Source organism: Nyctibius grandis, chromosome 6, assembly GCF_013368605.1.
Source record: "Nyctibius grandis isolate bNycGra1 chromosome 6, bNycGra1.pri, whole genome shotgun sequence".
Classification (NCBI taxonomy): domain Eukaryota; kingdom Metazoa; phylum Chordata; class Aves; order Nyctibiiformes; family Nyctibiidae; genus Nyctibius; species Nyctibius grandis.
In genome coordinates, this window is record NC_090663.1 from 58,547,063 (window position 1) to 58,572,740 (window position 25,678).

The window sequence follows — 25,678 nt, forward strand, 5'->3', positions numbered from 1 at the left end:
ACTAAAAATTAGGCTCTGGTTCACAAATATTTTCTCTTTCCCCACACCCCTTTCTTCCCATTTCCAAGTTGATTTTACAGTCTTGCAACAGAGTGTTCCAGTGGACAGTTTTATTTGCACAAGAAAAATCAACAGTTATTCTGTCTCATGTTTGGCTTGGTTTTCGGGGTTCACTTTGTTTTGGTTTTGGGTTTGTTTTGGGTTTTTTTTGCTTAAGAGGAACAGCAATTAGCATGCTATGTTAAGGCAAAGCTGAGGAGGTTTCGTTTCAGGAGGCTGCCCTCGGAGACATGTAGGCTCCCTCTTCATTGCTGGGGACACACGCAGCAGAGACACACTGCCAATACTGCCTTCAGGAGAGTGTTCTAGTATCTGAGCTGCAGTTTGAACGTGCATGGATTGAAATGGTTATTTTATGTGCGAGTGTCAGCCATGATTTCTTGCCAAGGCATTCTTGGGAAAGATGCCAAGGATCTTCCTCTAGGTGAGCCGAGCCAAGGTTTTATTTGACAGAGAAGCTTGATTTTGTTTCAGTAGAAACTGTGTGTGGACACATAACATGTGCAGCATATTACTATTCCAATATTTCAGGAGAAAAAGAGAAAGAAAGAGGAAAACCATGGAATTGGTGCTATATTCAACTTACCTTTTCATTCCATGCCCACAATCCAATCCCAAGAAATGCTATGCCAAGGAACTAAAGGGAAAAAATAAAAATACATCAGATCAGGAACTATAAATTTATGGATTTTTTTTAAAAAACATATATATTGACTCATCCTCTCTGTTGGATAATCAATTTTATCAGGATTGTAAGGGCTTACTGAGAGTTTAAAAATATGTATGTAGTTGTTTATTTCACAACTCAACCATTGTAACTGGAAGAATTTTTAAAACTTGCACAGCTCATTCAGGGATGTTCCACACAGGAATAGTAGGTGCAATAAATGTCACTTTCTCAGCATCAGGCAAGTAAGGTTCTTTTTGAGTCTGTCAGACTCAAAACAACCTCCACAGTCAAGCAACACATTATTTTACTGTTGCATTACCACCACCTGCACAAAACAACTGTCCTCACAACTCTCTCCCAGTGAGAGAAAGTGATTAAAAGGAAGTCCTAAATACACATGTACTATCAGTTTTAGCAAAGTTCTCCACAGAAACATAGAAAGCTGTTTAAATAGAATCATAGACTCATACAATCATAGAATGGTTTGGGTTGGAAGAGACCTTAAAGATCATCTAGTTCCAACCCCCCTGCCACAGGCAGGGAGACCTTCCACTAGACCAGGTTGCTCAAAGCCCCATCCAACCTGGCCTTGAACACTTCCAGGGAGGGGGCATCCACAGCTTCTCTGGGCAACCTGTTCCAGTGCCACACCACCTTCACAGCAAAGAATTTCTTCCTAATATCTAATCTCAACCTACCCTCTTTCAGTTTAAAACCGTTACCCCTCATCCTGTCACTACATGCCCTTGTAAAAAGTCCCTCTCCAGCTTTCCTGTAGGCCCCCTGGAAGGCTGCTATAAGGTCTGCTATAATATAACACATGATTTCTGGGGAAAAAAAAATAATACAAATAATACCGGTCTAAAAGAGCGAGAATTTTTAAAAACCCTGAAGCCAACATTTGATAACCTTTCTGATACTGAATGTTTCTGTATTTCGTAAAGGAAGTTACAGTCCCTTTCTCCTCCAAGGGACTCAAAAGCACCAAACTCAAAAGACAGTGTCTTTCCCCCATGATGGAAAAGGGAACAGCACCTATGATTGTTATATCCCTGCGTTCTCGGTTCCACTGAACAATTTAGAGTGCATCATTTCCCTCCAAATACTACAGGCTTTCCATACAAAACCCACACTAAGGACCAGGGAAACAAGCAGAACAGGCAAAATAAGTACTGTGTCTCCCAAAGTCACCACTGTGTATTTGGCTTGATACAGTACCAATCATGTAGAACTTTTAAAAAAAAACATATAGTAGGTGTCCGAGCATATCTCAATGTCCATCTGAACAACTTTCATCTCTGGTTTTTGAAACCTAAGTGCTGGCTAAAAAGAAAACTATATTCATTCTAGTTTCAGCGCATGTAATGGAATGTTGTTCAAATATCAAACTCCACTTTTCTTTGTGGTTTCTCCACACTGCATATATTTTGGCACATAGTATGCTTTCTCTTAAGATTTGTGTAAACAGTTAAGTATCCTGATGATTTTTCTTTTGCAAAACAGGACAAAAGTATTTTTCTGTTGAGAAGTGGAAGGAGGCAGGAATATCAACTTAAAAACCTTTCCCAGAAGTGATTCCAACAGCTTCAAAGCAAGACCTCTTCTTCCTTATACGGACTTCTTTTTTTTAAGTGGCAATTTTAGCTTTACACTACAAGAATATCTGTAAAGCGTAACTCAGTATCAAGTGGAATATGCTCACGGCAATACCCTGAAGTTCCCTACCATCCCTCCCATCTCTGTGATTTTCTCCTTCAAGTGTGCTTTGCCCACTGACCAAAGGACCGTGTACACTACACCCATCAGCTCATCTATACTAACAGGGAATGAAACTCTCATTTTGACTTGAAGAGTCATGACTGTAAATTTAAACAAAACTACAAGCCAGTATTCTTCAAAGGGAACTGTTGCAGGCTTGGCTGTATTTTAATAGAAGATAAATGGAAATTTTTCCTAGATGGAAAAACAAAACTGCTGGTCAAGAAAGCCTGTTATTTCAGCAACTTCATTGTCTATAAAGTACAAGAGATGGATTTGAGAATGTCAGTACAGCCTCCTGTGATACACCACATGAGCCAAAAAAGGCCATCTTACCTGTATTGAGATTGCTCTTCTTCTGTGGTTAAAAAGCTTGCCAGAAGAGTGTGTGTAATCCTCCTGACTACAGCGACTATTTGAAACTCGAGATAAATTTATACAAGTTTCCAAATCACTTTCAGACAAATGCAGTTAAGTTCTTTTTTGCAGTAACAGGCTCCTTTCCTTCTATTCTTACACAGCCGAAGACACCAAAGTTGAAGGAACAGGAGTGAGGGAAAAAAGCTATATAAAAATCCATAAGCTGCATTTGGAAGTGGCAAACTGTTATTTGTAGAGAGGTACAAAACATTATGTTTTGTGAATACCTTAATATGGTTTTGAACAGAATAAGCATGGAAAACTAGAATGAAAGAATTTGATCAGTGCACACAAATGTAACTTAACAGCCATATACACATCAGCTGCAAGTCTGGCTCAGATACACTAGCTTTATTAAATTTAATCCAGTGAGTGTCCTGATCCTTCACCAGAAGTTGAGACTTAAGGGTAAGATTACCTCATGGGTTGCTATAGTAAACTATACATGTCTCAAGCCAGGCCAAGCTCATCTCTATTTATGGATAGGGTAATGAGACTGTACTATACTATGCTGAAGCATCAAAAAAACTGCGATTGTCAAGCTTCTGGCAAGCCTGTCAAGAAAAAACAGAAAAGTGAGTTCTTAAGAGTTTTCAAGAGGATCACAGAATTACATTCTGCTCAGTCCTCTCCATATCTCAAAACAGAAATCTCTGTCCATTTGCCTTTTGAGCAACTGATGAAACAGGAACAATGGACAAGATCCATTAGGAGAAAGAGGTTCAGGATGGAATCACGAACTCTTTATCACAGGTTGCTGTGGAAATCAACAGCTCAATGGCATTTGGAAAAAAAGATTAGATAAATTAATGGAGGATCCATAGCTATTGAAAAGTGATTTTGACGCAGCTTCTGGCTCAGGAAGTTTTGACACTGTTGCTCATTGGCAAATCATAATTGGGAAAAGATCACCATATGCACGCTTTGTTGCTTAAATGCCTCTTTCCTTGGACAAACTCAACTTGCACTACTTGAGACAAAATACTGAACTAGACAGACCACTGACCTAACCCCCTACAGTCATGCCCTAGAAAGGCCCACCCTTGCACAAAAACAGCCTGCTATGGGGATGATGCACACAGGAATGCTTTCAGTAATCCCCACTGGCAGAATACAGATGTTCATGAGGAGACTTACACCTCTCATAAGGATTAACTTTGGATTTTCTTGACAATTATGAAAGAAGCTCCTGCATAGCCTAAAAAAAGTTGAAAGCACTTAGCAAAAATCCCTCTGTATTTTTGCTGTTAGAACCAGAAGTAAAACAGGACACACATCCTGCTTATCTTGCAGCCCTTCTGCAAATGTCTCCAAGACAGTCTTGTTCTGCTTGCTTGTAACCAGAAAGAAAACCTCTTCACATCTGAAGCATGTGGGGAGAGGGCGAGATGGCATACACATCTCAGTTACATCTGGAAAGTTTCATTTACATCCATTGAATTATTCCACTGAGTAATAAAAAGGTAGAAGTTTGCCTCATTATGTACAAAACCCTCTACAGAGCAAAACAGTCTCAATTCTGCACAGACATCTAGTAAGACCATTTAGCCTGACTATAAATGGTGACTGGATCTGGGGCAGACTGTAAAATCTTGATATTTCTCTTTTTTAAACAATACTTTGCAGGAGAATATTAAAACATTCCTCTGGAGTATTCCAGCCTTACAAAAAAACTTTTATAGTAGTACTTTCTCAGCCATAGGTTTTCTATTCACAAACATCAAACAAATGTGTTCAAATTTCTCTTCTATAAAGATTATATGTATTTAAGAGTAGAATGTGTACCAATACTTGTACTGTTGCCCTGCTTGTAAAGTTCACATGCAGTTTTCAGAAGTGGATTAATCATCAATGTTCCATATCTTATTCCCCGTCTTGCCTGCATGGAGGAAAATGATTCTTTGTCGCTAAGGATACAACATCATACAGCACAGCTCTTCATTTAAATGGTGCTGGGGTAAATACTAACACAAATACTACAAAAAGTTCGAGAGAAGCTTAATCGTAGAGTGATCAGACATTACTTCACATACTGAGTTTTTCATCTCAGCTGACACTCTTAAATAACTTGGCACCAGTTTTCAGCCAAAAGTATGACAGCCACAGGCCAAGCAGTAAAAGATTAGTTCATGTGCCACGTGCATAAACCTGTGTATATCCATGAGCAGATACATTAAAGACTTGAGTGAGAAGGAACTATAGTGCAGCCACCTAATTTCACCTTCACCGTGACAATACCAATGCACTAGCAGAAGCATGTCACAATTGTCAGAGTACAGAACCAGAGCCTCCTTGCAAGAGCTGTTTGGGTTTTTTTTTGAGCCCTGTATTTAGGCAGTGTGAACACCTCCCACCTGCCCTTGCTTTGAGCTGCCCCAAGAACTCTGCGTACAGTGTTAGCAAGAAGACCATCAAGATTCCTACGGGCACTTCGATGTTTCTTCCGTGGCAATATTCTGTAGGTTATTCACAGAGTGAAATTTCCTTCTGTGTAATTCAAGCCAACACAGCACGGGAATGCAAGGTACAGTATTTTACCCACAAGCACAGCAGTGATCGGGACAACATGAAGTGTAGTATTTCACATCCTGAAACACAATCAGGAAAACATGAGACTTCTGAGCTTTGTACATATATAAAGCAGCACTGACAAGTTCCTAACTAACTCTAAAACCCCAGATGAACAATTTTTCCCTAAGCACTTCCTCTGCAGCTCTCTGTGCTCAGACTCACTCAGAGATATTTCAAAGTCAGAATATTCACTGCTTTCTTTAAAGTATTTTATGCCAAATCAGCCTTTTTGCTTTCTAACCCAGGACAAAAAGGAGTTTAATGTCTGTGTCAGAGCACAAAGGATTTTGTTGTTGTTGTTTTTGTTGTTTGTTTTTAAGTATCCCTGACAGAGAAAGGGCACCAAAACAAAAATTAAAATGAAGTTTCACAAGCTTTCTTCTTCCCCTCATGCCATTGAGGTGTACTCTGCTTTAAATGTGTCAGTTAGCATTCTTTCAAGCAAAACAAATAGAACATCCTCTCACCTCTCCAGGCTTTCACCTGGACCAGTATCACAGGGAAGGAAAGTACCAGAAGTCTGCCCTATCCCTTCTTCCATTCACTCCAGTTCCAATAACTTTTCCATTCTCAACACAAACTGTTACAACACTTCATTTTCATGTGGCTGAACACACATGGTGACCATGGGAAAGGCAAACTGCTCTAAGCATACATACACATTTACATATTTATGCTAATGCTTAAAAAGAATGCATTCTCCTAAAGCCCATTTCTTGTTTGCCTTGAGACATTACCAGCAGGAAAACACCATGCACTACAGTCAGTGAATGAAGATGCTGCGTAGGTGACTAATTACCATTTTGCTTCACAACAATATTTAGATATAGACTGAATATAGACTAGAAGACATCAAATCCATTTCCATTTTATGTGCCGCTTTTAAAAAACATTGACATATAAAGTATACTTCACAGACAACTGTCTCAGTAATACCTTTTCCCTCACAATACAAAATGCACACGTGTGGAAGAAAAAAGATCCCAGTTTCCACACGTTTTGCTCAGCTGAATCGGAGACACAACTGATTTTATATAATCATCCAAAATAGAAAAACAGACCCGAGAATAGAATGAGAAAAGCTGTCTGCTCCATCTTGCAGGGCTCTTAGCGTGATGCTTTCTAATGAAAAAATTAAGCACGTATGACCCCAATTTCCAAAGCAAGGTACTGTGGCTGTTAACGTATCTTTCATTTTCACCAGTATGGGGTTCTCCTTTTTGTCTGACAAGTAAGCAAGACATATATACTCCCTCCCCCCCCAAATGCACAGTCAGTTGCCATTATTTTCTTATTGCCTTCTCCAGTTCTTTAATTGCAAAAGCAAGACATCTGCTTTCTGTTACTGTTGCTTTATGTATTTATTTTATTGCTTTCTGGTGGAGCAATTGTAAGCACTGCCAATCAGCTTGGAGCAAGAGTCCCTAAAGACTGAAGTCCCTCTCCTTTTGTCCACAGAAATTGATATACTGGAAAACAGAAAAAGAAGGATGAATTAGACCCTATTTCCCCTACTCCAACTTCTGAACAACTCCCCTCAAGCCTAGATAAAATAAATTTAACTCTTTCCTAGTTCACAATGAGACTCTCTAAACTGAGGTCCTGCTGTCTAACAAAAATACTTTATTTGGAGTGGATTTTTTTAAAGCACGCAAAACTTATACATAGCAGTCACTGTGTAAAATTCTTCAATAAAAGCTTTTGGGAGTTTAAAGTTCTTGTTTCTACGAGATATAGCTAATTTCCTAAAACCATTACCTTTTTCCCCAATACAAAAAAATCAAAGACCTTTAAGGTAAATACCCCACCACTACCACACAGAAACATTTAAAAAGCCTACAGAGTTGATGTAACACCACCACCATTCACTGTTATTTTGGTACACTCATCTCGCACCGATCCTATCCCTTATCTCCTGCTCTTCTTTATACTCTCTATTGGTCTTTGTTTCACCATCCCTTCTTTCTCTGCTCTCCCTGAGCCCAAAAGACTATGCAGGAAGACTGAGAAATTCCACTGCAAACACCTCTCCATAAGTCTCTTCCCTGCCTTCACTTCTGAACTACATTAAGTCCATGTCCCTCTACTTTTCCTATCCAGCCTTGTTCTCTTCATCAACACCATTCCATCTCTGGCTCAGTCCTCTCCACTGCAGCTTCTCTGCCAGAAGTCAGTTTCTATTTTTAAATTTTTAAATTTTTAAAATTTTCTATTTTTAAAACCATCCAAAAAATTATGTAAGCAGTGCTGTAGCAGTGTATGAAAACAGCATGGGCTTAACACACAACCACAAACAGAAGAAAAGCGCAAAATGAAAACAAGAGAACTGAAAAAAAAACAAACCTGAATTCCACATCCTATGTCAGTATGCTAATCATTTCTCTTAGTCAATTTGACAATGCAAAGATATAAGTTTTCTCATTCTGGCCTGCAAGTAAGAAAAAGTATGAAGGCAAAGAAAGTACGTGGGGTGAAGCAAAGTGTCTTGAAGCAGTATTGCAAATGGGTCATTTTCCAGGTCTGCCTTGCTGCCCAGGGCCAGCAGCTTCCTACCCCAGAGGACAGCAAGACCTCCTCTGGCTCTCCTCTTCATGCCGCTGTGCCCACCTCATTTGTCCCAAACCACCCTACCTGAGCTTCAGGCTACTTAGATGCAGCCCCACCATGACTCGTCTTCATATTCTTTTTCTGAAGCTACTGTTCCATTAAAAGCAGAAGTTTGTTTTTTTTTTTTAAAAAAAAAAAACCAAACACCACACAAAAGAACACACAAAACAGAGCATACATGAAATTCTCATCATGAAACTGATACATATATGCTTGCTTATTTCAGCTACAAGCAGTGAAGTTGTCACACCTAATTCAAGCATTAGATAGAGCAAACAGAAAGGATCTGAGCCAGTCTTTTTTCCTTAGTAACAAATGGGCAATTACATTGCCTACACAATTGATTTAAGCAGCTGAGAACATAAAGAGTGCAGAGCCAGGAAACACAAACAGGTAGGCTTGTCAACACAGCACGATACTCAATGCTCAGCATTTCCTTTTCGGAAAGCAGCCTCAGCTCCTAGCTGTGCTTGTAGCTTGTGGAGAGAGAGTGCCAAAATCTTCTATCCCGGCTACACAAGCTGCCACATCCCAGGCCATTTCAGTGGACTATACTCAGAAATCCATTCTCTTTGCTTCGCAGAGAAGCGAACACACGTGGAGGATGAGGGAGGCATGAAAAGACTGAAGCAGTCTGGATCTAGAGACACACTGAGTGAACACCACCAGCTTTACAGAAAAACTTGAGCCATTTAATCTGTGTCTCCCTCTACTTCAAAAGAAAGAAGAAAAAACAAAAAAAAAACCCAAAAAAAAACCCAACCAGCACAGAAAACAGAGTGAACGCAGAGCAAATTGTGAACACGCCCCCAACCTGCAAGTGCACACAGAACTTTTTCCAGCAAATTCTACAATAACTTTATTGCCTCTTACCTTCACCAAATGCTCGTTCCTGGTCTTTTTTAAGGGGTCCCCCACAGCAAGATGTTCAAAGCCATTTATAAAGAAACTGGTACTACGTATATGAAGAAATCCTAGTTTGAAAAGGTAGGAAGTGATTCACTGCAATTTAATAATGTGCCAGAAGCAGAGCTCAGGTATCCAAAATCCTAACTCCAATAGGATGTGACTGTATAGCCCATGACACCTCTCCCCAGATCAAATCTGACTCCGAACTATAAACTCTGTAATGGCAAATACACGTATATATGGCATATGTTAATATATTAAATAAATCAACTTTAATAGTCCCTGCACCAAGCATTGGTGGGATGGAGGGAAGACGGGGACACAAGAGGGGCGGTGGTAGGCTTATTAAGAGTTATTTGGCAGCCTAGTAACTCTTCACTTTACAAAGATGCAGCCAAGAACGTACAGAGACCAGTACTACTTTGTCAACAGAAATAAAAGCATAACCTCAAAAGTCATACCAGCTGTGTGCATGTATGCCTGTGCATACCTTGGCTTTTTGGAGAGATGTGGGGAAAAGAAACAAAGCCAAAACACTAATTAGACAGGTATCAAAATTATTTTCCAATACCTACACAACTACTATCAGCAATCCAGATGCACAAAGCCAAATTACAAGACACACGTTCTACAAATACTGAGCAAATTTTTTATTGTTTTGCACCTTGTAGTCCTTGCAATAGAGGGCAATGTCTCTAAACACAGTGTATTGGGTTTGCATGGCAAGGTTTTGGTAGCGGGCGGTGCTACAGGGGTGCCTTCTGTGAGAAGCTGCTAGAAGCTTCCCCCACATCTGACAGACCCAATGCCAGACGGCCCCAGGATGGACCCGTCACTGGCCAAGGCCGAGCCTGTCAGTGATGGTGGTAGTGCCTCTGTGATAACACAGAATCATAGAATCGTTTAGGTTGGAAAGGACCTTCATCAAGTCCAACCATTAGCCTAGCACTGCCAAGTCCACCACTAAGCCATGTCCCTAAGCACCACATCTACTCGTCTTTTAAATACCTCCAGGGATGGTGACTTCATTGATTCCCTGGCAGCCTGTTCCAATGATTGATAACGCTTTCGGTGAAGAAATTTTTCAAGGAGGGGTAAAAGTTGCTCCACAACAGCAATTGCAGCTGGAGAGGGGAGTGAGAATATGTGGAGAAAAAACTCTGCAAGCACCCAGGTCAGTTAAGAAGGAGGGGGAGGAGGTGCTCCAGGCACCAGACCAGAGATTCACCCGAAGCCCATGGTGAAGACCATGAGGCAGGCTGTCCCCCTGCAGTCCATGGAGGTTAACCATGGAGCAGACATCCACCTGCAGCCCATGGAGGACCCCACACAAGAGCAGGTGGATGCACCTGAAGGAGGCTGTCACCCCACAGAGAGCCCACACTGGAGAAAGCTCCTCGCAAGACTTATGAAACCATGGAGAAAGGAGTTCATGCTGAAGCAGGTTTGCTGGTAGGACTTGTCACCCCATGGGGGACTCACACTGGAGCAGTTCATGAAGAACTGCAGCCCGTGGGAAGGACTCATGTTGGAGAAGTTCATGGAGAACTGTCTCCTGTGGGAGGGGCCCCACACTGGAGCAGGGGAAGAGTGTGAGGAGTCCTTCCCCTCAGGAGGAAGCAGCAGCAGAGAACGTGTGATGAACTGACTGCAACCCCCGTTCCCTGTCCCCCTGTGCCACTCGGGAGGAGGAGGTAGAGGAAATCCATAGTGAAGTTGAGCCCAGGAAGAAGAGAGGGGTAGGAGGAAGGTGTTTTAAGATTTTGGGTTTATTTCTCATTATCCTACTCTGATTTGACTGGTAATAAATTAAACTAATTTTCCCCAGTTGAGTCTGTTTTGCCCATGATGGTAATTGGTGAGTGATCTCTCCCTGTCCTTATTTTGACCAATGAGCCTTTTGTCATATTTTTTCTCCCCTGTCCAGCTGAGGAGGGGAGTGATAGAGCAGCTTTGGTGGGCACCTGGTGTCCAGCCAGGGTCAACCCACCACACACAGTAGTGTTTTTAGCCACTGTCAACCCTCAACTTTTCCTGTGTACTACACTGTAACTGCCCAGAACTAAAAAATGCAGATTATGTATTAAAAATGGTTCTGTGGACCTCTTAGTACAGCTTCCAGAGACACCAGAAGGTCTGTGGACCAGAGCTTTGAAAAATTCTATTCCAGACAATAAAGTCCTTCAGCCTTGCATTTTGTCTTACAGTCCATTGCTTCTTACTAACTCTAGAAGCTAGGGTACATGCCCCTGCAGACTACACAAGGTTATTCACAAAATTAAGCCAAAAATTTTTACTTATGTCAAAATTAACCAATGCTTTATTAACTGTTTTATACTACAAGATATCTTTCTAACCTCCAATAAAAGTATAATTTGCAGAAATTGACATCAATTTGTCATTTCTGCAATAACACTACTTGGCAGGAGGCAAAGCAAACAAAACTGATTTAAATTTCTTTTCAAAAGTGGCATGGAACAAACCAGAGGCAACAAATGGTCACAATGCTATTTACCTGAAGGTTTTATTCCTAGGCAAAAGTTCCACAGTTTGGCAGTGGAAAAAAAAGCAGCTATAAAACAGTTGCTTGTTTAAATGAAACAGACTGCTGACCCCTTGTCTAGTTTCCAGACAGCATCAAAGCACCTCTATTATTTGTCATTCTCAAAAGAGGCATCGGGAGCTTCACTAAACATGTAGGCAAAATGCTCTTTGCTTCTGTAAAGGTGCACGTTCAAATCACATTTGCTTAATGTGATGTGGCAGTCTGGGGAGGTTTTGCTGCTGACACCTTTGCTGGACTTGTGCTGGAGATATATACAATGCTATCACCGCAATTTAATTTGAGGGCGTTAAGCTTAAGAATAAACACATTGAAGGAACAGAAATATAAGAACTCCAGTTCACTGCGACAGAGCCTATTCTTCTCATATAATTTCAGCTTAACCAACAGTATGAGCAATATCACCTAGATCATATAAAATGCTCATTTGCGAAGTGCAAACTTTTATTCCCGATTTTATTGCCACTTTGAACCACATTACTTCTGTAAACTATAGGTCCTGATGAGTCCATTACCTTTGCCTACTGTTACATTTCTCTGGTTTGCACAAACGCTAATGGCTGATCCCTCCTGTCGACACATATCAGGAAAACAAAGATTAGAAAATTTCTTTGAGGGATGTGGAAATGTAGTTGTTGTACATACAGATGGCTCCCTTAGAGAAAAGCTATAAAAAGCAAATGACGCTGCCTCACTAAGATCCTTCTGCTGCATAGCTGTGCTCCTGCAGTCACTCAGTCTTTGCCCACCACTCTTTCAGGATGAAGGAGGTGTTCTGGTACTGTGAAGATGACTTGCAAGAGAGAGTGCACGTGCCAACCAGATAACCTCATTTTCTCCCTTATCCATAAAAGCAGAGCAGCTACTTTTAAGGTCCCACCTTATTTACTTGTAGATAGTTACTACCAAGGAGGACAGTACCTCCAGACCATTTTTAAGAAAGCCTTGGAAACACTACAATGATCTTAAAGTCTTCATGTCACGCATCAGTTTCCAAACAGGTTCCCACATTAAAAAAAAAAAAAAAAAAAACAACAAAAAACAAAACAAGACACCAACAACAAAACCAAAACAACAATAAACACCACAACAACAACAACCATGCACAGAGAACTGAATTTGGTCTCACTTTCTGCATTCACCCATCATTTACCTTGCTCCAGCAACTGCAACTCCTCCTTATGTAGGAAAAGTATTTTCTTACTTTCTGCTCAGCCCCAGAAGGGTTTCAAGGCACAAGGTATATGAGCAGCACAAAGCAGCCATTTAATCATAAAAATAAGATTACTGGTTAAATTTCCATGCCCAGCTGGACATTGTTACAAAAGAGAAGAAAAGAAAGCACTTAATTTTTACTATTGAGTGCCAGCAGTAAAACCGATTTAAACAACTTTAGCTGTTTCCCATGGACCGGTCGCCCTACAGAGAATCTCAAAAGGGACCTCTGCAATCCACTAACGTTCAACTCCAGCCTTCCAGGCAAAACCCACTACATTTGGCTTGATCAACTGGAAGATAACACAACTATGGAGAACTCTGCCTTTAAGAGCCCCATAAGATCCTGTAGGAACAGTGTTGCTTTGGGCACGTTACACAATAGCAATGCGTTAGGGCAAACACTGAATAAAGCAGACCTCTGTCAGATTGAGGGGCTCAGAAAGCCTCCTGACTGCCCCCAAGAGCAGACTTCTCATCACTGATATTAAAGTCAAAGATAGAAGGAGATCAAGTAATGTGTGTTCTAACAAACCTATGATGGAAACAAAGGCAAAAACACAAAAAAGGAAATTTTCTCAACATTGCTTAAAAGGCTTTATGTTCTAAAGGAGTTTATTCTAACAATGTATTTATACAGCAAAGAACGTGCATCTCAGCTGCTAACCAGAGACAATTAATGCCTGCTAAAAACACCAATGTAAAGAAGGTACCCTGGTAGAGCAGGGGTAAAAACTTGAGCATAAGTGTAAAGGAGAACATGTGCAGCATCAAACTGCTAAACCAAGTTCGACATCTCCCTGCCCGCACTGCAATTTGAACCCAAACTAGCAGAGAAAATAAGCACTTTGCAGCACGAAAGTGCAAGCATAACACTACACAGAAAAAAAACCCAACTTATCTGAAAACATTACTGAAGTTTCTTCCTTATCTGAAAAACATTGCTTAAGTTTTACCCAAAGGCAATAGGGTCAGAGTTTCACTTTCCAGCCACCAACTGTGACAAACACAGGCAATGGGAGAGGAGACAACTTGAAAGGCAATGGCATGCTTTCCCAGAGAAAGATTTGGAAAGGAAACCTTTCTTAACACAGCTTCTCCAGCTTTCAGCCCTGCTTTTGTTTAAGAACAAGTATATTTGGAAGCCACTTTTAAACTCTCAAGAAGTAAATGCAAACAAAAAAAAATTAATTGAGCAAGGAAAAGCAGTATCAAACATTTTTTTCCTGTTTCTCAATAATTTCATCTATTGATCTCTTTTTGAAACAACTGAAGCTAGTTGTATCTCGACTAACATGCCCAGGAAAATCCAAAATGCTCTGCTTGCCTTCTCTTCCATTTCAAAACACCTCAGCCTGGGAAATTTCCCCATTAACCTGTGCTGTAGCTCATCCACTACAAGGACGTAAGAAACCTTTTAGAGCATTAATTCCTTTAATTGTATTTGCATACTTTAGCTATTTCTTCATTTGAGCTGAAACATCAGGAGACAGGAAGAGACCTTTAAATTTGGTCCTGCCCCACTGCACCAAACACTGCAATGAATTCTGCACTGGGCTACCCAGAGAAAGAGTGAGAGAAAAGGTCTTCAGCAATACACAACTGTACAAACTGTCACCACGACTGTCGAGCTATCAGCAAGAATCCTTCACTAGTACCTCATGTCCTTTCCTTCACATAGTGAAGAAGGGTGACCACAAACGAAGTGGAACAGTAGGAGGGCTGAACATATGGGACATACAGATGGAATGGAATTTAACAATCCAAACACAGTATCATATACTTAAGGACTAAGAAAATATCTGCGATAAGCTGAAAATTTATTCACTGGAAACACAACAGAAGACAGCCTTGGAATTGCATGCATCAGTCTGTGAGCTAGCAAGTTGATGGAACATGCAGAAAAGCAAAATAAGATTTTGTGACATTTAATAAAGCATTCTCAGAAAGAATCTAATTGCTTTCTATAAGTTTTCCTCAATTCCATATCTCTACAGAGGTCTAAAATGGTCACCACCACTAGTATGGTTGTAGCCCACTAAATGATTGCAGGCTTTTCTTTCAAATGTCACATCAACACTGGCAGTATCCAACTGTACGAGTTATAGCATGCATTACAACTCCTGTATGAGACCCCACTTTGCCTGAACAATACTCAGCAATGAAACTGGGTTCTCAGGATTTTTTTTACATGGGCCCATAACACTCAGCGTGTAGCTGGGCCTGTTAGCATAAAACTGCAGGTTCATTACCTATACTTCACCCTAAACAATGCTACGGAGACAAGGCATCCCAGTGTGCACACACTTAAAGGAAACCACACAAACAGAAGCATACAAGGTGACACCCCTAACTCTTTAGGGTCTCGGGTTTTTTTTATTAGGCAACATGTCTTCAACAGCTCCTTGTGTGACTGTTAAACTTAGGTCTCCCTGGCATATCAGCCTTGCTTGTGTCAGACAAACAGCAGGTACAAGGTCTTCTAAGATCAGGCCCATAATTACTTTGCACCAAAGTCAACTCTTACCCATACCCTTTTATTACAACCTTTGTTCAACCATCCACGGTCAGCCCTTCCCACCTGCCCTGACAGCACAACACGCTGTGTTTCCAGCTTCAGTTGGGGCTCCTCAGTGTGTGCCATTTAGATGCATCTCCATAAAACCCACAAATTAATTCCATGACATTTAGTACAGTGCTAACCCCTGTTCACACAGAAGGCATGAAAGGAGCCCAGTGTAATGTAACTGCGTTCCCAGCGCTGTCGTGCTATTCTGGCTGCACTCACATGACCTCTGCTTGGTTTCTGTCACTGCCAAATGGGCAGAGAACAAACAAGTGCAGGGTGGCACGTCAGATCCTCTCTCTCGATGCACCAAATCAAGCAATTATACTATACAGCACTCACCCTCAGGGCATTAAAAAGAGAGAGAAAGGGGAACAGTGTGCTTGAAGACACAGAGACATCACCAATAGCTTTCCATCTCTCTTTCAGTTAATACAGTAATTAGCACTACCAGCTCTTGCCCCAGGCAGAGCAGAAGGAAAAACCCTGTACATGTTGAAGTGATATGCCCCAAATTAAGGGAAGGGGTTGCTTCCCCACCCTACCATTACAGTCAATATATAGGATGTTTATATAACAATGCAGGACAACAAATCCATCCCATAGCTTTCTACACTGTCAGTGTAGTCTATCACAGACTCATTTCGTGCTCCTACTCTTGCCTCTCCTACACAACTCCTGACAAGATGCGGATCTCTGAGGATGTGCCACAGGAACTTACAAGCCCCATTTTGTAGAATGAGCCCCTGTACTCTCAACCAACATAATCACATACCTGCACAAACAAAGAGATTCTGATCAGCCATGAGGCCATGTGGAGGCTGGAGCTGTGAAAGAAGCAGCAGCAGGAGAAAGCCCACACTCCGCAATGTTTCAAGTGACTGAGATTGGTTTTGGCTGCTGGCTGAGCCAAATATCTGTCCCCATAAGATGCTGCATCTATTATCAATCTAGAAGTATAAAATAGAACTGAAAAAATGTTTAAAAAAATTTTATTTTTTTTTTTTAGTGTTGGAAAAAATTAGGAATCATTAGTTCTCCAGGCAGAGGATGTGCAACAATCGGGATATACAAACATGGAGCCAGGCTCTTCTCAGTGACATCCCTTGACAGGACAAGGGGCAATGGGTGCAAGCTGGAACACAGGAGGTTCCACTTAAATATGAGGAAAAACTTTACGGTGAGGGTGACCGAACACTGGAACAGGCTGCCCAGAGAGGTTGTGGAGTCTCCTTCTCTGGAGACATTCAAAACCCGCCTGGACGCGTTCCTGTGTGATATGGTCTAGGCAATCCTGCTCCGGCAGGGGGATTGGACTAGATGATCTTTCGAGGTCCCTTCCAATCCCTAACATTCTGTGATTCTGTGAAACATACTAAACTGTGGCAGGATTCTCTCCAATTTCCCTTTTGACTTTAATGGTAGCTGAGAACTACTGGAAGCTTTTGAAAATTCTCCCCATAATTATTGCTAATGTCCATAGTACTTGACTTAAGAGAACCAATTTATTACCATACATGTAGTTAAACTGAGAAGTGGAAAAAAAACCCATAATGGTAAACCGGTAAGCTTTCCTTAATTCAGATGCCATCCATTCATATCACAAAATCAGTAGGCTAAAAATAGTACCACTGTATTTGGAGACATGTATTCTCTCATGAAGTGCATCAGTCCAGTTTACTTTTTTAAAAGGTTATCCCCCTTGCAAAATTAAGGCACCTTACAGATCACAATTTTCCTGGAGAAAAAAGGATATATCGTATACAGATTCCCTTTTCATCAGTCCAAGGATTCCCTCAGTTCTTGGCTCCCAGTAAATATGAAACAATTTGATCCAGTTTGAGTTATAAGAAAATATTCATATATGCTTATTAAATACATCGATTTCTTTCTCAACAATTTCACTGACCAATTTAACACATACTTAAGCAGAGCCCCTGGTGCTCTTCCTACTCCTGCCATACGAATCAGCAATAACTGTGGGAACAAAATCAAAGACTCCAAACTCCCCCATAGCTTGTCTATACACCGGAGCAAACAATAAAGAGAAAGGGTTTGGGGTTTTTTTTGCTACTTCACTATACTGCTCTGCAGCCTTTCCATGAGTGAGTGCTGAAAACACTGGAAGTTTGCACCAAAGTAAGAGGACAGCTACTCTATAGGTCAATCTCAACTGACAGAAGCAATACAATTAAGAGCTCAGCTTAAGCTCTAGCATATACTTTCTACTTAATTCACTCTTCCAAATCCCATCACCAAGGGCTTTCCAAGTAACCCAGACATCCCATTACTCCAGATATATACAAGAAAGGCAATAATACAGATGATAAAATCATCACACGCATATATATGTGTGTGTATATACTGATGACATGCACGCACTTAGAACTTTGTACAAAAGTCCTCCTCCCCGATACACAGTCTTCTAAGTTAATGAGAGTTATGAGTAAATGCAAAATCAGAACTTTGGTACATTTTTGTAAGAATAAGATTTTTCATATTGATCAGAATATTTCTCTGGCTCTAAAAGACAAAATATTATCAGACATTAATAAAAAAAATTCTTCCTGTACCTCAGACTCTTTTCCTCCCCCCCTTCCCACTTCTACTTTCTTTTCTTTAGAGTATGTAGCTCTGAGTTCTTCCTAATATTTACACTGCAGTTAAACTCACAAATAGGGATTTTTCTTCCTGTGGTCAATGAACTTGAAAATTGCCCATCTGAAGAAGTCCCCTTGGAATTACACTAAACTACTGCTATTCTTAGCACCTACAACACATGGCATGGTAAGCTGCATGGTAAGTATCCAGGTAAGTTCTCATTAGCAAGATACCTCATTTCATAACAAAAGTCAACATACCACCCTGTCATAACTTGCAAAATGAAATTTCAGTGGTATTTTCAAATACCGCTGAAAATGATAGTGTCTGCATTTAAAAGTTGAAGAGGTGAGCTGTGCTTAATGAACGACTTCTACACTGAGCAAGACCCTGAACTTTGCCCTGTTCCTCAAGAAATGACGTGCTTCCATTTTTCCACACCTATGGTAAGACTGCCATCATGTAGGCACCTGTGCTGCTGCTCAAGACCAGCATGATCTGCCACAAGCCCTGCACAACATCTGCTAGTCCCAAGGCAGTATCTTCGATGCCCTTCGTTTTCTGAGATGGTGCATTTTAGTACTCTGCATAAGCAATCAAGGCCTTCCTGACTTTATATGCAGTACAGTCCATCTCATGATTTAGAAAGGTTTTTTTCAAAAATGCATCCTTGTGTGCCATAATCTTCACTTTTAGATTTTTACCATGGATTTGCACACTAAAAACTTCTTTCATTTGTTATTAAAAGAATAAAAATATAGTAACATTGTCACATTATCAAACCAGTAGTCCCTCATCTATTACCTTCCATGCCTTTAAGAAAGGGCACTGAGGAACATCTTACAACCAAACTATATAAATTGTTACCATTCAAATTGTAGAAAGACAGCTATTTTAAGTACTTTTGAATGAGGCTATCACTATTCATTTTGCATAGAAAAAAAAACGCCTTATGGAAGTTAAATTTTTTCACCCCAAAAGCCTACACCAGCTGGGTTCTTCTACCGAAAAAGACGCGCCAAGAAAATGCTTATACAGAAGCAACCTCACGTCCCCGTCACCTCTCCGTTTACACAAGAGCAAGAGTTTTGCCAGAAGCATGCGTACAAGCTCAAAGTCACCAGCATTTTTACACAAGTCAAATTATCCCTGATCCACTTCTCAGTGACCCCTCTTTGAACAAGCTGTGTCATGCAGCACAAAATCTCATTTCCATTGCCATCTCCGAGCAATTGCTCCATTCCATTCCACAAAAGGAAGGCTGCAACTTGGACGATAGTTCATAAGGATCAAGAAGTGTTTATTGAATTAGCAAGGGGAATTCTTCACTGAATTATTACTGAATGGAATATCTCCTTACATCAAATTACAAAAAACAGGACAACTTCTGTGAAATTGGATAGTATGGGGTTTTTTTTTAATCCCATAGATTTTCCACAAAGAGGGATTAGGAGCAATAGATTGGTGTCATTATAGAGGAAAAAAAAAAAAAAAAAAAAGGCTTATGGTAATGAGATCTCTTACTATCTTTTAGAAATCATAGAAAAACACCTAGTAAGTGTAGTATTTCTCCTGAAAAGTCACTTAAAGTCTAACACCTAACATTTAATATGTATTTCATTATATATCATTGCTTTATTCTATCACTGAAATTAGTAACTCTGACAAGCCCTCTTATAAAGTTACAGCTAAGGTTCTGGTAAAACTAATGTAAAAGACAAAACCACTACAAGACAAGGAGTACCGTATCTAATCGATTTATGTCTGGCTGAACGAAGAACAGAACTAAAAATAAGCCTACTTCATGTTCCCATGTTCCATTTAACATTTAGAATGCTTTGCGCAATATTCAAAAGTATTATCTATTGGTATTAATTTGAAATCCTTTTCATTATTAAAATTTTATCCATCTACCAAATTCAGCTAACTGACGATTAGGTCAATAAATTGTAAACATATTTCCCTTCAAAATAAGAGTAGCACAGGCAACTCAGGACTTGCAACAAGTTTAAACAACATGAGAAAAAATAAACTTTGAGCTATGATTTATTTCTTCTTCTGTAAATCCTAAACAGAGAATCTATTTAACACAAAGGAGCATGGTCAGGTCTGTTGGGTTTATTTTCTTTCTATGGTCAGTTACAGACATCCAGGACCAAGGCTGTAGCTTCTTCTGTTTGAGAGTTGTTGTTTCCAAACATTTGTTTTAATTTTCACCGTGGTATGAAACACAGAAGACTGCAACTGCATAAGGACAAAAGGCTGCTGCTGAAATTCCAAGGGAGCTATAGTAACTGTGGCCACCTGTACTTGTACTCTGCACCCAAGCTACTACACCTCACACACAATCCAGGAGCTCCTTTCAGTTCTGGGTTGTGTATCACAATCCACCTCAGCCCCAAAGCACTGAGCCTGGGCGGGGGGAACGGCTGGTTTTAGAGAAGGGCTCTGAAGGTTCTCCCATTTAGGTGGTCTCGTGACTTTAATTGGGAGAGAGCTGATGAGCAAAATGCATCTTGTTTTGAGGTACAGGTGAGGATTCTCTATTTTTATCTAAGATCATCTAACACATTACAAAGTGAGAGCTACTCAGTTTTACAAGTGCAAAGATGCATGCAGTTAAACTGCAACTTCTGTACAGCACTTATACTGTACATTTAGAGTGTAAGAGTTCACTACCATTAAACAAACAAATGCTTAAAACTACGCTCATACTGTTTAAATCCTTACCATGTCAAAGGAACTTGAAACAGCTGTGGAAGATGAAACCACCAAAAAGAGGATTACCACACATGGAAACTGTTGCACGCTTAGCAAACTTGAATATTGGCAGCAGTGCAATGCTACAGTTGCTGATAAAAAGCCTTGAGCCTGAACTACAAGGTACTGTTTTGTTCACCTTTCACTGACCTTACAATAAAAACAACTGCAAAAACATATATAAATCTTTTTTTTCTTTTTTTAGCAGTAGTAACCTGAATCAGGAACTTTTATTACAGTTTCCTAAGGTCACAAACTTATTGACTTACTAGACTGTTTGCCATGTAGTGTCAATAATCTGCTGATTAAAAGTCTCTCAAGTCTCACAGACATGATAGACCGTAACAGCTTAATGATCCACTTAGTATAATCCGGTGTAAAATACTTCTACAAATTAACATTTGCTCATTCCAAATTAGTCTTCAAATTTATGAAGAAGCTTAGAAACAAGACAAAGACCTGAAGCTATACATTAGATGATGAACTGAAAGAACAGAGATGACAGCATCACCACCATGAAGTTGATGAGAAGCATGACCTTCAGTACACATATCACAAGTTGATTATCAAGAGCGCCTGGGAAGTAGCAGCCCACAGCGAGTGCTGGCTGACGGGGCAATGAGACAGCAGCTACAGCACCCGAGTTCTTGCCATGGTTTTGCCACTGACCTGCAGCGAGACCCTGCACAGGTCACATCCCTTCTGTGCCTCAGTTTTTCCTATCATCCTTTGTCTTGTAAATAGACTGAATTCTTCACGACAAGGCCTGTCTCAAAGCTGATGGTGGAGTACAATACCATCCCTATTGTACAGGCAAAAAAAAAAAAGAGTAGATTCTCAGGCTCAGCAAGGGTAAAAGTGTTGATGAAACACTAGTTTCTTATTGTTCAATTAAACAAGACTGGATTTGGGGTTTTAAGACAGATTATTGCTGGTTCACTTCCACTTTAACGAGAAAGAAAACAGCGTGTGAAAAAGCATTTAGCAAAGGTTTCATTTTAGCAATACTGCTAACACACATTTGGCTTTAGTCATACACTATTACAATGGGTTACAAATCCACTGTTTGATAGATTTTCAGTCTAAAAGAGAATACTGAAGGAGGGAAAAGGGAGACAAATGCAGCTGTAATGTAGTGGCACTGCTGTCATATGATAAAAAGATTTAGGAAAAACCCAGAGGAGATGCAAGAGAAATGCAGAGGCCCATCTTTTCTAGTGGCTTGTCTTAAATGCCACTAGAAAGTAAACCTAACAGCAGCCTTATCAACCATTCACACTTGACAAACTTTCACCAGCATCAGGACATTAAAGGCTGTTTTGATACCTTTTAGTCATAACAGACAGCTATACTTTAAAAGATGCAATTACCTTGTCTGACAAAGCCAGACATGTTTTTTTTTCGTAATAAAAACCTAAGAGCCAAAGGATAAAGAAAAATAAAGCAAAGAACATAAAAAGCAGGATAGAGGGGGGGTTCATGTGACTTATACTGTCCAGTTCCTTTTCTCCTTGCCTGTCCTAATTAAAGTGCATTTGGGATCAACACAATTAAGTCTAATAATGCCACAGAGGATCCTAAGAGAGCAAGGGCACTAAGCTTGTTTGCTACAAGCTGCATGTCCCTGCCCTTGCCTGAGTAACCTGAAGTGCTGACTAGAGAGAGAACTGCCCCTTGTGGTATTTTTGCCACCCTCAGACATAACAAATAAAAATCAGGGACGTCCACGCTGGTAGGAGCTGAGATGGAATGCAGACAAGTCAATGAAAAGATCCTAGCAACAATGTGAAAACAAAAGAAAAGAAAACCACAAAATTGTGCAGAAGCTCCTGTTAATGTTTCTCTCTGCAGCTGTACAAGCTACCAGTTATCTTGTCTGTTCCAGATTTCCTTATCTGTTTTGCATGTCCACGCAGTTCTCAGAAGAGGAGAAATTCCACTACGAAATGAGGCTTGGAACAAAATCCCTGTCCTGAGACAGCAGTTTTCTTCCATTTCATTTCCACTGCAGATTGCATTCAATGCATCAGATTATTTTAAAAACAAACAAAAACCCCAACAAACAAGAAGAGAAACTTGTCCCAATGCACCTTTAGGCAGCAACTAACATTATTCAGTTCCTCCAAAGAAACCAAAAAAACATTTAATGACAATCCCACGCCCTGCAACATGACATCCTATGAACTTACTGTTCAGTGACAAAATGTTCATTCTTTAGTGCTCTCTGACAATGTTTTAGCAACGAAGACTGAAAAACAGATCTATGTAGAGCTTTCCATATGAATTATCAACTTTAAGCAGCTACTACTAATTTCATATAATTTTAACTGAATATTTGCTGTGCAGTCCCAATGGTTACTGTGTGTAAAGGATAATTTCAAATTAGAATGGTCTTGGTCTCCTTATGTTGAGGGCTGGGTCTTTTGTTTGGGTAGTTTTTTTGTTTTATTTATTAAGAAAAAGCAAGTTACACTTACAAATTTTTAGAAGTTTCACTTTTCCTTCCAAAACATTGACTCTGCTCTTTCAAACACTTTTACTGCTTCCCATAGATTGTCAATAATCACAAGACATCAAAGTAAATTTTACATCAAAATTGGCAGAGTAGTTAAGCATATCAGACACATGAAACAACACTCAATTTTGAAAAGCTTGAAAGCTTCAGAAGGTAGTGTCTCCTTAAATGCTCCTACTTTTCTTTTTCTTTACAGTCCTTTAAAGCATTTTTGAGAATTAGTAGGTAAAGGAAAAAAAGAAAGGGATTTTAAGCTGCTGCTGCTGTTTTTCAGCTTACATAGTAGACCACAATCAAAACGCAGGCTCACTGATGACCATCTCTATCATGTTTGCCATGTACCAAGGCAAACCTCTGCCAAGTTTTACTCCACTTGAATAAGCAACAGAGTAACCATTAGCTCAAATATTTATCAAATTTCCAAAATCAATAATGGCTCTGAATAACGAATAGTAGCTTCTTTTCCTCCATTCAGAGCAGGACAAACATAACTAGTAAAAAAACAAAAAAAAAAAAAAAAGAGAAATAAATCTGACAGCTGTCTTTGTATTCTTAATATTTCATGCCCCAAGACTGCACTTCCATTGTGCACTTTAGGTGTTCTTACAATACACCCACTGCATTTTGATCAAAAAAATTTCCCTGAGGACACAGACATTGCAGCTGTGCAATCTACAGTTGAAACTATTTTGATTAATGTCAACATACAAAGTAAAAATCCTATTCTTACAGCAATATCCACCCAGAAGTTCTCTTGTACCTGTTCTGGGCCCCATTACCTCCAGCAAGACTAACTAGCCTTGAGGATTTTGCAGGAATTTTAATTAAGACACTCTTATAATCAAGTTTGGAGTAAGTAGTTTTAGTGAATCTACTAGGACAACAGTGGGAATGAGGAGAAAAAGCTAATTAAGCGAATAATTACCTCACTGCCAAAATAGAAGGATGTGACAAACAAGTTCCAGGTGCCTGTCCTATGTCTAGTATCATTCAATATTTTTGTTAACAACCAGGGTAGAGGAAAACAGCACATTTATTAAGTTTTCCTATAGCAGTTAGAATAAGACTCCAAGTTTATTTTAACAGAGTACAGAGATCTAGACAGAATGAAATCATCCATTCAGAGGAGACAACATACAAGGAGCTACTCGAAAGCTGAGAGTCAAGTGCAGAAGTGCAGTACTGGGAACAACTGAGCATGTGGCAATTCCTCACAGGAAAGGATCTAATACAGGATTGTTCAAATGGCTCATGTTTGCTAAGACTCTCATTGCAAGTACATTCTGCCCAGACTTCAAGGTCCCCAATATATATAAAAATGTGCGTGTATATATAGAGAGAGAATCATAGAATCATTTTGGTTGGACAGGATATTTAACATCATCGAGTCCAACCATTTATCTAACACTACCACGTCCACCACTAAACCATGCCCCTAAGCACCACATCTACTCTTCTTTTACATGCCTCCAGGGATGGTGACTCCATCACTTCCATGGGCAGCCTGTTTCACTGCTTGTATATATATATATACACATACACACACAGAGTACTTGCACATTGCTCAGGACGTTCCCCCACTTCCCATAGTTTTCCTCACTCCAGGACAGGAACAGCAAAGCACTGATGCAATTTCAGCCACGATAACTATGTGTGTCTCTGGCAAATCCAAAGTCACATACTACTTCCTTACTGGTAGGGCATAATTAAAAAAATTAAAGATTAAAAATAAGTGTGTCAAAAATCTGGGGTAAATTGTAAGCTGAATGAGTCAACAATAAAAAGCTACTACACAAAAACCACAAGCTTCATACAGGAGCTTAAAAATGAAGCAGTATAGCCTGCAAAATACATAGAGTAATCCTTATGCTATATTTAGTCCCTGTAAGGCTTAGCAGGGTGTTACATCTAGTTTTAGGCACTTAACTTGTACATAGACATGGACCGGTTTAGAGTATCTAAGACAGCAATGATTTGATTGCTGGCCTAAAAAGAAAGAACAGGCTTAGGATCTTTATTTACAAACACAAAGGACAGCAAACTGGTAATAGCCTTTATCTGTTGCATAAAGAAAAAGGAATAACCTGTAGTCTGTGTTCACAACACAAACAGCAATAGGCTGATATTTAATCAAGATAGATTGAGACAAGATAGCAAGTAAAGCTTTCTAATAGAAGGACAGTAAAACACTTCAGCTTCTCTAATGAGTCCCTGTCCTATTGCTTTCCTGAGGCCAACACCACACACAGTACTTCAGCCTTCCCTGTATGATCTATTACTAAGTTGCCTCCCTATTCAACAACAGACCTGTGTTTTCACTGAACTTTCTTTTGCTCCTGGCATACTTGTAGAGGCCCCTCTTGTTAACTTTTAAGTCCCTAGCTAGTTAGCGCTGCAGCCAGGCTTTGGCCTTCTTGATAGCGTCCCTAGTGCCCAAAGGATGCTTTTATGCACCTTCTGTCT

At 40.0% G+C, this 25,678-nt stretch overlaps 1 protein-coding gene across 1 annotated transcript in view; it reads right to left on the minus strand.

Moving 5' to 3' along the window:
- Nucleotides 1-25,678, minus strand: part of TSPAN5 (tetraspanin 5) — a 90,249-nt gene that overhangs the window by 21,335 nt on the left and 43,236 nt on the right. The window contains exon 2 of the mRNA XM_068404265.1: nt 647-697. Coding sequence (XP_068260366.1) covers nt 647-697 — 51 coding nt within the window. The remainder of the gene's footprint in view (nt 1-646; nt 698-25,678) is intronic.